The sequence below is a fragment of the Sander lucioperca genome, chromosome 16, assembly GCF_008315115.2.
Source record: "Sander lucioperca isolate FBNREF2018 chromosome 16, SLUC_FBN_1.2, whole genome shotgun sequence".
NCBI lineage: Eukaryota > Metazoa > Chordata > Actinopteri > Perciformes > Percidae > Sander > Sander lucioperca.
The window spans coordinates 31,006,695-31,019,684 of NC_050188.1; the positions used below are offsets into that span (position 1 = coordinate 31,006,695).

The 12,990-nt window shown below is 39.7% G+C and overlaps 1 protein-coding gene across 1 annotated transcript in view; it reads right to left on the reverse strand.

Annotated features, from left to right (window-relative positions):
• grin2da (glutamate receptor, ionotropic, N-methyl D-aspartate 2D, a) overlaps positions 1–12,990 on the reverse strand; it is a 275,179-nt gene that overhangs the window by 21,212 nt on the left and 240,977 nt on the right. The window contains exon 16 of the mRNA XM_035992896.1: positions 12,193–12,310. Coding sequence (XP_035848789.1) covers positions 12,193–12,310 — 118 coding nt within the window. The remainder of the gene's footprint in view (positions 1–12,192; positions 12,311–12,990) is intronic.

Genomic DNA, 12,990 nt, shown 5'->3' on the forward strand with positions numbered 1-12,990 from the left:
CACTGCTGCTCACGCAGAAAGACAGGGTCAGGGAGAGAAAGAGAGATAGATTTGTTAGGCATTGAAGTAGGAGAGGAGGACAGCATCCAACAACGTGTTGTTACGAAAATAAGTCTAAAAATAAGTCTATAAAACTATATCGTTATTAATCTATATCGGGATACCCGATTTTGGCCATATTGCCCAGCCCTCAGTCAAGGATTAGTAGTCCGGATTTGTTGATCTGAGGTATAACTGTGATCACATTGAGAGTTGACCTGGGTCACAACTGGAAATTAGGACAGTGGTGTATCCTCACAAGATGACGCACATCAGCCTGCGATGATGCATGTGAAGACGCCCCCGGTGTCTGGGCCTAAATAGAAAACAGTGGGTGTTTTGACATGCATCAGGTGCCACCAGTGAGTGTTGCCCTTCATGGTGTACTGAGACACCCCATAGAAACATGTTTTTGACACGTTATTCCACAATCTTAATTTTGGACTGTCATCACCAGAACATAAAACTGCACTGGTCAACTGCTGAGAAGATTAAAACGTGATTGACTGTTGATGTGACTGTCAACACTGGCGTCTTTCAATCACAATTTTTCTGTCGCTCCAGATTATTGTTCAAATTCTGAATCATATATTGCTCAACTTGTAAGCCTAAATTGAATATCATGTAGTGTCCAGGCCAAAATAACAAACCATCCAACCATGGCTAAAAAAACTACACAATACTAAATGATCTACTAAAAAGGAAACAAAATGGCAGATCTCACCTGCCAGCCGTTCTTATTCCCAGAGCGTCAAATACCAACTCTTTGTCCCGGCCCTATAGGCACCCTTGAGTCTGTATGAGATGCAGAGACTGTAAACCCCTCTGCGGAAGACGCTCAGAGTAAGTGCTCCAGAAGTATGCGTGACAAAGTCAACAGAGGACTTTCACCAAGGAGGCCGCGGTTTGTGTCCCGTTAGAGTCCCGTGCCACTTTAGTTACGTTACAGACACACTTCTTTTAACCCCACCCACAATCTTTTCTTAAACCTAAGTGCTTTTTTTGCATAGTTTTGTATGAATTCACAAAGTTAACCAGATGTTCCCCTGTGTTTCAAACAGCAACCGTAGTGCGTCACAGTTGCATTGAAGAGTGACGGCAACGAAAAAGTGACGAGCTGGGATGAGAACGTGTTACCCCTACAGAGCTTCCTAACAAAAGTTAAGATAGAAGTTAAGTTACAAAACAAGACCTACTAATAATAATAAAAAACACTACATTTCTAAAATATACAAATACAACAGAGCTTTGGGCTAATTCTGCACAAAACCCTGACACAGATTTGCTCACGATACAAAAGACTCCAAGACACCTGCACTCCTTTGATTGTGGCAACGACGTGCTCCCAAACTGAAGGGGGAAATCTACTATTTTCCCGACAGAGTACCCCCAGACTGACCCTCGTCTCTAGCGCTTAATTCAAGCCACACTTGGCCAATAAATGCCTGTGCACAAGGTCTCAGTCTGGTTAAGCTAAAATAACTACATTATCAGCAAAAAAAAGCAAAAGGACAGGATCCTGAACAAATGGAGCCACAAGTAAGGTGTCATCTGCATTTCAATTATGTAATATCAATTCCAAATTGTTTGTAGTAAGCACACAACAACCTACTATTATTAGTAATGACTGGGTGCAAGCTTTTCTTAGAATGAAAATTTTTTTTGGAGATGGAAGATATGTTGATGAGGAAATTGCTTTGGTGGGGTCCTATGTCATATTTCAAAGTTGTTCAATTTCATATTTCATTAAATTCTTTGTACACGACATATTCACACGTGATCACATTTTATCCTCGGTGACACAGCAATATTCAGTATATGAATAACTGTAGATGGAGAGGAGAGAAATATTGGACGGGACAGAAAACACAGAAAATCATTTGAAATTATTGTAAGCTTTTTTTATGAGTGACAGAAGTAAATTACAAGTGCTGCAGTCATTCCAGCCGTCGTGTCATCGCACAGTTCCTCTGTCTCTAAAATAAATTGTTTTGTGAAAACTGAAAGGCTTAAAAGCACAAATAATGATTGGACAACCAGCCTTAAGAGACAGTACATGTTTACAGGGTGGGAGCGGTGGTGTGTAATGTATGTGTGTGGGGAGGTGGTGAAGTCCAATAATCTCTAGGGAGATGGATCCCTAGAAATATTAATCTTTTCAAGGGTACTTGTGCGAGGCACTTGGAGTTTATGGGGGTTATCAAAGAGCCAGTGCCGGAATATTTTATCCAACTGCCAGAACAATTTCAACTTTAACAACCATCTCATCTTTTATTTTATACTCTCTCGTCTCCCAACAAAACTACACTGTGAGGGGGCTGGAGTCGACCAGGGTGACTGAACATTGGCAACTTATTGAAATCATTTTTACTCAGAGGAACATTTATATCAAATGAGCCAGCGGAGGTTATTTCCTATGTTTTTGTGTGTAAGTGACTGATGGGAACAACGATCTTTGAAATTGGTCCAGCATTGGGCGAGAATGCAGTGACCAGCAGCTGCGAACCAGGCTGCAATGTAATCCTATGGGTCAAATGTGCATCGTCAATTTTGTCCACTAAAAGTGCCGTTTTTGCCACCGACAGGCTCAGATTGGTATTCTAAGTGTCTGACAACATTATGGGAAGGATCCCTACAGAGACAGACCTTTTTTAAAACAGCTGAATCGTCGAAACATCTCCGAGATCGCTACCGTTTAACCCACCAGACTCCATTTAAAAAAAACAATACTTTTAGCGTGTAAAGAGCCAACATATTTCCACATTTAAATCAGTTAACTATGTGTTCATTTCAACCAAACCAGAGTTGTGATGATTGGAACAGTGGAAAGACGAACCAAAACGGCTTTCCATAACTTTATTATGTGTTGGTCAACTTTAAATTAAGTGTATTTTACGATGATACAATTACTGTTTATGTACTTTAGCGGTAGCAATTTCGTGGTTTTGTTTTTTTGTTTAAAAAAAGGATATTACTCTTTAACAGAAAGGTCGACCTCCTTAGAAATCCTTTTGCATAACTTTGTCAGGCACTAAGAATAATAATCTGAGCCTGTCAGCGGCAAAACAAGCACTTTTGTGGACGAAAAGTGAAGGTGCGTCCTTAGTACTGGACCAATGTCAAACGTTGTTGTTTCCATCAGTGACTTAGGGACAAAAACATAGGAAAAAAAAAGTTAGGCTTAAGTCATTTTGTGTGATAATGTACAAACAGTGTGTCAGAGTACAATAGAAAGAAAAATCACACCATGTGTCAGGCTTAGGAGCTTGAAAATCCTGCCATTTCTAGTGTTTGTTTATGTGTTCTTTTATTACTTTTTAGATGTTGATCCCAAATGATCTGGGGATATTGTTTAACTGTGGAACTAAACTAAACACAAAAACAAAATTGCAGGTTCAGGGAAATACCGACGGGTCTCTGTAGACTCAAAGCCATCTGAACAAAAAATAAATCAATTTCCCAAACGGTGTACTATGCTGATACAGTATGTTCCATCCTCAGCGCCAAACGCTGTTAGCATTCACAATTTCTTTTAATCATTATTTTGTGTGTGAGGTTGGGTTTTTTTTTTTATCGGCTTTGCTCAGTCAGCATGAATCAATGTGAGTGACACAAAGGCGAAGTGGAACCGAGGCGAACTTTGGATACCCGCTGCTCTGGGATTTGATTCCGGGTGCAACATCAGCAGTTATAACGGTACATATAGTATTCCTGCATCTCTGCCTTTTGCAGCATCACTTTGAAGACGGTTTATTTCTTGGAAGTCTGTTGGAGCCAAGTGGGACTTGACACACGGCTTCCTCATCTTCAAAAGGTTTACTTTATCAAAAGTACTGCGGTGGATCTGCTCGCAAACTGGGTCTCTTCAGGTTTTAGCTAATGGGGGGTCAGCAGCGCTCCAAAAAGAGAGTTAACAGGTAGCATCTACTATTAACTGTCTATAACTAGAGGAAAATACTATGGTTTATAATGGAATCTTGAATTTAAAAAGCTGTATTTTTAAAAGACACCTGGGCTAATAAAGCATGGTTGCTGATGAAGGCCAGCTAAAAAAAAACATTAAGGGTGGGGGAATTACCTGTACTGTAATGGATCACATGGTATATTAAGCATAATGTACATTTTCACAGCACTCAAACAACTAATACTTTGCTGTTCTTTCTATCATGTTAAGTGATATTAAAGACTACAACAGGATGTTCCAAGTGCAGGAAGTGTTGGGTTTTATTGTATCTTAACACCGATTTAATAACAACAAAGCAATCCAAGTGTTATAGAATGAGAACAGTATTTATATTAAAATACAAACTCCGAGCATCAGAACTCTGAGCATAGTCTATATCCTCAACGTTCCACTTCCGGGATTGCTTCGTCCGCCGGATTTCACTCATTTAGGCTGGATAGCCTTTGCCTTGGGCTTCCTTTGTGTTGGCATTTTAAACACGGGTGGATTTATTAAGAACTATGGTTAACTGCTCCTCAGATCTTTGCAGGGTAAATCCAGATAGCTAGCTAGACTATCTGTCCAATCTGATTTTTTTTTGTTGAACAACTAAAACTACTTTTGAAAGTACACGTTCCACCAAAACAAGTTCCTTCCCGAGACTATTTTGCAGCAGCTCCGTGCGGAGCTTAGTGCCACCCATGACGATTGTGATTGGTTTAAAGAAATGCCAATAAACCAGAGCACATTTTCCTCCCATCCCAGAACGCTGTGTGGACTAGCCAGAGCCTCCTCCGCAGCGCTGTGGAAGAAGGTCTGGCAAAGCGAGACTATTATACTATACTATTACACCAAACTGGTTGATCAATATGATCTGCAGAAATGAAACTGAGGGAGAGAGAGAGTTACACTTGAACATCCAAACTTCCAAAGTATGTCACAATAAGAGTGTGGACTCACCAGACCTTTCTCCGCAGTGCCACGGAGGAGGAAGGCATACATGCGGAGGTCTGGCAAAACGAGACTACTCGGAGCAACACCGAGTGTTGCACTGATGAAATTAAAGCAGTTGAAATATAGATTATCCTGAATTTATTAAGACAAACGTAAACAAAGAAGATGCATTGAGCTTGCATCAACAACAAATTAAAACGGTATGACTTACTAAAACTGAACAATAGGACTAGAGGTCACTAGTATAAGCCTGTTTCAAACAAAATTCCAGTTTGTTCTGTAGGTAGGGTTAGGGATTAAATATTTTTTTAATTTAACAGTATGCCTAAATTCTTTAGGATCCATCCATTAAAGCCACTTTTATTCTTTTCCATATCAACAGTTTTGTAAATGTGGCGTCACCCTGTCACATGTCTCATTTAAAGAAGAAAAAAAACTGTTTTCAGACTGAACATGTTCAGTATCCATGTGCAGTTAGCCTCTAGTGTTCACCGCCCCCAGGAGCCGCTGTCACCACCGGCACCGAGGCATTTTCCACCTCGACTCTCCAGTCGCTAATTGGGAACAGGCTAAATTGTTCCCCAGAGGAGCCAATTTGGTGACTGCCCAGTCATTAACTATAAAAAAAAAAACAAAAAAACGCTGATAATCCTGTTGAATGGCCATAGTGCATGTGCTGTGGATGGTGAATGCATGTGAATCATGCAGTGGCTCAGGGTGGACTTTCTGGATCAACAATATAGAGAGCACAATTAGCCTAAACAGTACTAGCCAAAAAACGTACAGTACAATGCAATTTACAGCTGGTCCTACACGGTTGCTCAGACAAATAGTCTTTAATCCAATTGTCCATAGGTTAGAATAAACAGAATTGCTTTATGGCTGCCTGAAGATGGCCGTGGAATTTGTTGGAACATTTTTTACCATGAAATATGAGCACAACAACTGATACTAAGCCTCATTAATGTGTGTAGGTTATTTATTATCCTTATTAATCTACATACACCATTGCATAGCTTTAATTTAAACACCCCCCCCACACACACCTTTTAGTGTTATTTATGAGTTCATTTCACCTCTTGTATTTTCCACACTTCTTCCTTTTTATTCCTGTGTTTTTAATGTAACAATTGTGGTGTTTTTTTTCTTTGCCGGGACTAAAAGAGATGTAGGTTGTGTGTGTGTGTGTGTGTGTGTGTGTGTGTGTGTGTGTGTGTGTGTGTGTGTGTGTGTGTGTGTGTGTGTATATATATATATATATATATATATATATATATATATATATATATATATATATATATATTCTTTTTTTCTGACAGATTAGAAACAGAAAACTTTTCTATCAGAATGTGATTTTTTCAAAATAAGGATGAGCACTTCTCCCTTCTCTGAAACCAGGCTTATAATGTGCACATGCATGAACACACCAACAAGATACAGTACTAATGTGCACGTGAACATGCTTTGGTGTTTTCTTCTTCTTTGAATGCAGATGTATCACTGTTTTTACCCTCTCTGAGCACTGAAACCAACAGGAGCTAAAAGGCTTTTCTGCCATTATAAAAATTGTACAAGAAGGGTCATTATCGTATTATTGGGGGTTTTAGTTATTACCATCTCTCTCTCGGCTGTGTGCGCCTCCTCTTACACCTGCTCTATTCAACGAGTGCTGCTGGCATGAATGGAGGAGAGAAAATATTGCCCAAACATTTTAGCCAAAAAGAAAGTACATTTGCTTTAAAAGTAGCAGAGAAATGCTTTGATCAAATACCATTTATATCTGTCCTTGTAGCGTTTTTTTGACTAGAAACCAGTAATTCATGACACGGGTGAGGAGAGGAAACCGGGAAAGATGTTTGAGTCATTTCATATTTCTATCTTATTGTGACATACTTTGGAAGTTTGGGTGTTCAAGTGTAACTCTCTCTCTCCCTCAGTTTCATTTCTGCAGATCATATTGATCAACCAGTTTGGTGTTATAGTATAGTATAATAGTCTCGCTTTGCCAGACCTTCTTCCACAGCGCTGCGGAGGAGGGTCTGGCTAGTCCACACAGCATTCTGGGATGGGAGAAAAACGTGCTCTGGGTTATTGGCATTTCTTTAAACCAATCACAATTGTCATGGGCGGCACTAAGCTCCGCACGGAGGCGCTGCAAAATAGCCTCGGGAAGGAAGTTGTTTTGGTGAAACGTGTGTACGTTGAAAAGTTGTTTTAGTCGTGCAACAGAAAACGGATAGTCTAGCTAGCTGTCTGGATTTACCCTGCAGAGATCTGAGGAGCAGTTAACCATAGTTCTTAATAAATCCACCAGAGTTTAAAATTATAACACAAAGAAAGCGAAAGGAAACGGACATTGGCGAAAAGACATGCATCCGGCGGAATTTCCTGCGGCACCAGAGCAATCCCGGAAGTGGAACGTTGTGGATATAGACTGGTTGTAATTTAAATTAGATCATGCCTGCTTGTGGGATTTAATAACTCATATATCTATACTTATCTCTTTTCAGATACCCACATGCTGAAACACATCGGTGTGCACAGTCGAGGAGAAATTCTGGGTTTGCAATTTTTTGAATTTGTGAAGGAGGTAGGAGTGTAGCTATGTGTGTATACACATATGTGTAACTGTGTGTGTTTCGACCACGGCTGTGTGCATCATAGTGATTCACAAAGCCCTCCATGAGCCTATGTACATTGCAGTTTTGTTAATCAACTGACTTTTTTATCAGAAAAAAACAGATCATATCTTAACCAGCCTGTCTCTTTCAGCAGTTTATATATTACTCTCTAGCCTCTTCAGAATTCTACCTGTTGGCAGTCATGGCCTATGACAGATATGTGTCTATATGCAAACCTCTGCAATATCAAACTAGCATGAGAAAAACAACTGTTCATATTTTCCTGATTTAGCTTGGATTCGGTCTGCTTGTCAGATGTCAGTGGGACCGTTGCTGATTGCTAATTACTTTATCTTGAAAGGAATAATTTGCAACAGCACAATTAACACACTCCATTGTGTGAGTTCAGCACTGCTTAACATATATATTGGGCTTGATTGTTTTTTGTTATTGCTGTACCTCTCCCTGTACTCTTCATACTTTTTACATACACCAGGATACTATCAAAGTAGTAGAGAAGTCAGAAGAAAAGCTGCACAGACCTGTTTACCCCACCTGTTGGTTCTAATCAATGTCTCCTTTTTGATTGCATACAATGTACTTCTTTTTCGACTGAAATTGATTTTCACAAAACTGTACGTTTAATAATATCTTTACAACTATAAATATATCAGCAGCAGTTCAGGATCAACTGCATAGTAATCATCGGCATGTTAAGATCTTCAGCGTTTTGAGTAATGTATCAAATGTGCTTGCTGTTTGTGTATGTATGTATGCACCAATCACCAAGGCAAATTCCAGGCAGGGTAACTACTGTGGCAATAAACTCCTTTCTGATTCTGATTACTGATACTGAAAATAAGATATTGAAGTGATTATCAGCTTTTTTTCTTACTTTTCTGGAGACTTTCCTTTTCTCATCAGGGGAAACACAATCATCACTGCTCAAAGGCTGCATTTTATCTCCTGGTCCAAGTTTTCCATCAGACTCAGTATGTAAGTACGTTTTTTCGGATGATGGATCATAAATGATACAACAAGAAAAAAAGATTTTTGTTTGCCCCTGTTTGCCATGTTGCGGCGTTAAAAAAAGAACTGCATTTTCAAGAAAAACAGGCCGTTTCTTCCGAAATTAATGAATGCCAAAAGAAATGTGTAACACACACTTACTAACCGAACTGTGCAGAAAGGTTACAACGTGAAACTGTAACTAGGCCTATACCGCAGACACATACATAAACGCATACGTAACAGATGACACTTTAAATGACGGAGTTCAAAACCCTCATAGCTCAAAACTCTAATTATGTTAATAATCTTGAATTATTTTAGTACAACACTTTGAACAGAGAGACATATTAAGTTCAACAGAGAGAGATGTTGACATAAGCCAGAGGTTGAGAAGAAAGAGGAGGTGTGTAGGCGAAACAAAGACCTCTGATGAACTTTCAAATATATCTCACAGGTTTAGAAAAAGAGAAGAAAAAAGTTAGCGCAAAGAATGACATCTTTCAAAAAGAAGGTGACTGGTACGAAAACAACATCATGCATAAACAAATAAAGGAAATGGATTCCGAGGGAGTCAGGCAGTGTGTGTGTGTGTAATCACAGAGATGAGACAGAGAATGTGTGATGTGCCTAACAAAGAGAACGTGTGTTATGTGCGTTATCTGACAGCTGTAACAGAGATCACACCTCCCTTTTCCCTTCATTTCTGCTCTTGCTCCCTTCTACGTTCCCGTATTGATCTTCCTCCCTCTTTAAACCTTCCTCCTTTTTCATTTCTCCAGTGACCCTCACCCGTCCCATCACACCGTCCCCCATCCTCACCCCTCGTAACTTAATTATTCTTCCTCGTGCCTCCTGTCTAACTTTGAACTTTGTCTGTATCCCCACTTACTAATAACATCTACTGTAACTCTCGCCAACATTAATATCACTTTTTAATAAATGTTTTCTATTCTTACTAGTGTTTTAGTTGTTCTTTTCCTAAAATCCTAGAATAGAAAGTACTTAAATGTCTTCTAGGAGCAGGCAACTTCAGCCAGCAGCTTTATACCTGATCACATAACTGTGTAATAACTGTGATTTGCATTTAAAACTTACTTTTATCTCTGTCCACATAGCCAAAGAAGACCAGCATTTTCTAATGTTCTGCAGTGTAGGAAACAGGGCCTGAAATTAACTTGTTTGCCCACCAGCCACTGTGGCAGGTTGATTTTAAAATCCACTAACCACACAGGCTTTTTACCAATTTGTTTTTGTTGCCTCATAAAGGTGAAATCCAGGAAATGCTCGAGTGTTGTTCTTGAACTTGTTAGGAATACACATTTACACATAATGATTCTATACTTTTTATCTTTTTATTTATTGATTTACCCTGTCACAGACAGTTATCATATACCTACTGCTCCAGTCAACAACAAGTCCCGATTACAAAGATTTAGCTGTGATTTTACTATTTTAACTTTAGCTTTTTCTGGGTCATACACACAACAATCACTGCAGTACATATGTACCGTATACTGCTGTCGTAAATCAGCCACTCACGAACCCTGCCGTTGTCGCCAACTTTCCACTTGGTATGAAAATGTCTTCTTTTACTTTTCTTTTCTTTGAATGTTCCTCATCTTTTTCTTGGTTGCTTGTTTCAGCCGGCCTCTTCACCCCAATCATGTGCCCCCACATTTTTTTTTTAGCTCAAATCCAAGGAAATGGCGGACTTGGTTGAAATGTAAAAGAACAGCGGCAAAAAAACAACTAATAAATCACTCAGTTTCACCCGCCAATGGCAAAATTCCCCCACATTTGGCAGAATCAGAAAAAAAGATGTATTGCCAGGTAAGTAGCACTTAGGAATTTGCTTTGGTTTGGTGCATACATAAAAAACATGTTTAAACATTAATATGAGATAAACAATAAATTACAGAAACAAATAACATGTTAGTGCATGCATGTAACTATATAACATTAAGAAATAAAAAAAAGACTATGGATTAGTGCAGGATGTGCAAAGTTCAGGATATACAGAATGTGCAGAGGACAGGATGTAGCATTGGGGTGCGTGGATGGGTGTTAATTTCAGGACCTGGTAACAGTGTTTTTGGAAAAGCCATTTTTTTTTTCTTTCTACACCCTTTATACTAGGGCGGAACGATTTTTGAAAATAATCTAATTGCGATTTTTTTCAAAAATATTGCGATTGCGATTCAATATGCGATTATTTTTTAAGCTCTTTGTCTTCTGTATTATTCAACAAAGACAAGCAATAAATCATTGTATAGTAGGAACAATACAAGATTAGATTAAAAAAAACTGTTCTTTCCTGGAGGCCAGGCCTGTATGTGATGATGAAATTAGGTGATGCATGAATTTATATGAATGACATCTTTTATTTAACTACTTCAGTCACAGTAGTATATTGAGCACTGACCAAGCCTGGTGTAAACATTCATATGAAAGTCAGAAACAAATTACACAAACTAAAGTGCAGATTGTAGAAATATAAAAACAAATATGTGGCTTTACCACACTTAGTAGTATTTACATTTAATTATCATTTACTGTAATAAACATATGTAAACATGTGGATTGCACTTTTTAAACACTGTCTTTGAACTTTACTAGACAGTTAAATAAGTAAAAATATAGTATATACAGTATATACAACGGTGTATTTTTTTTTTTACAGCGCACACAGAGGAGCTGCCTCCAGCCCCTCACCCTCATGAAGTAGCATGCTGCTGCTGGTCTTGCCGTGGGATTAACTGTACTAATAAAACCGTTGAAACAACGCAGCCACGCTGCTGTGAAAGCTCCCCGAATGCCATTTATCAGAGTCTGGTTGTTACCCCTCCCCGTGGCAGTCTCCTCCACTCCATATCTTTAAAACTGAGCTAGCTAACTGGAGCTAACCGCTAATCAGAGCTAATCGTTGCTAACCGAGCCTTCAGTTCTGCGTGCCTGTATCCATTAACTGCATGTATGGACTCAAGCCCGAATAAAACCCTTCATTTTATTAAAATGGCTGTAAAAGTTTTAAACTACAACTCAGAGTTGTTTGAATGACGGCGTAGCGTTAGCGTGCTAGTTGATGCTTTCTCTGCGGGTGCAGACTGATTTGCTCTTGCGAGTCACGTGACCAAATTGCAGCCTTTGCGATTAGGAAATCGCGTCTTAACATATCGTGATATTATCGCAAATGCAATTAATCGTTCAGCCCTACTTTACACCCTGGAAATCTGGAGTTGTCACAAGAGCACAATTTGAATTTGCTCAGAGAATCACTCTGGCATTCAGTAATGATGCTCATTAACTATGCCCTTGTAGCCGAGCTGCACCAATCACATCGCTGTATCTGATAAAGGCGGGCCAGAGGCGAGTTAAACAGATGACAACAGTTTAATCTACCAGTTAGCTCCGCTGGTAGCTAAGTGTATGGGGCTCTGGATACGTCACCCCGTGTATTGTTGTGACTGGTCGTAGTGTTATCCAATTACGTGCAGTGAGATTTTCAAATGCATGCTTGGTTCCGCCCCTCGAGTTGGGCCATTTTCATTACTCAATGTCAGACCTTTAATCTTTCAGATTAAGGGTCTGGATTTCCAGGCTACACCCTTTACCCTTCTGTCTTACCGTCTCCAACCAACTGCAGCAGAGCCAGGTCCAGGGGCCGTTTCCAGCGGGAGTTCTTGTGCAGGGCGATGCCATAGCCCGTCGTGGCAAACACCTTACCAGAGCCGATGGTCATCACCTTGTAGAATAAAACACATAAAGATCCACAGATTCACACACAAAACGCAGGAATCCCTGGACAGAGTCAGACTCAAAGAGACAGATGGCAATGAGCAAATTAAAGTTTCCTGTCTGTTATCACTGTTGCATGGATGAATGAAATAGTTGGCCCGGCTCTAACATCGACATCCCTGCCAAAAATACCAGAGCTTGAGTGTGTGATATTGTTACATCGGAGGAATTAATATAGATCCACATCAGTTGTAACAATTACTGCAGCAGTGGCTCTTGTTTCAAAGTGCTGGGAGCGCCAGCCTCCCACAGAACTTATTACAAATGATCACCAGGCAGGATTTTCATTCTCGCTGTGGGAGCCGTATCAAATGCAAACTTATAAATAAATCAGTAATAACCAGTTCTGTCCGAGAATGACAATATCAAATAGCTACAGGCAGCAAGGGACAAATCTAAATGTTTTGGGTGTGTCTGATTTTCTTTAATGCAGATCTAGCTCTTGTAGAAGTGCTCATTTGGCACGCTTGTTGTGCTTCTGCTTCCTTAAAAAAAGAAGCTTGGCACACTGAAGATCTTGTTTTGTAGCAGACAGCAGCTGCAGGCCACAGGGATATCAACAATAGCTGCCATTACGTACGAGCGTGCCACTGTGCAGGGCTTTGAAATGACAGATCGATTCCTTAC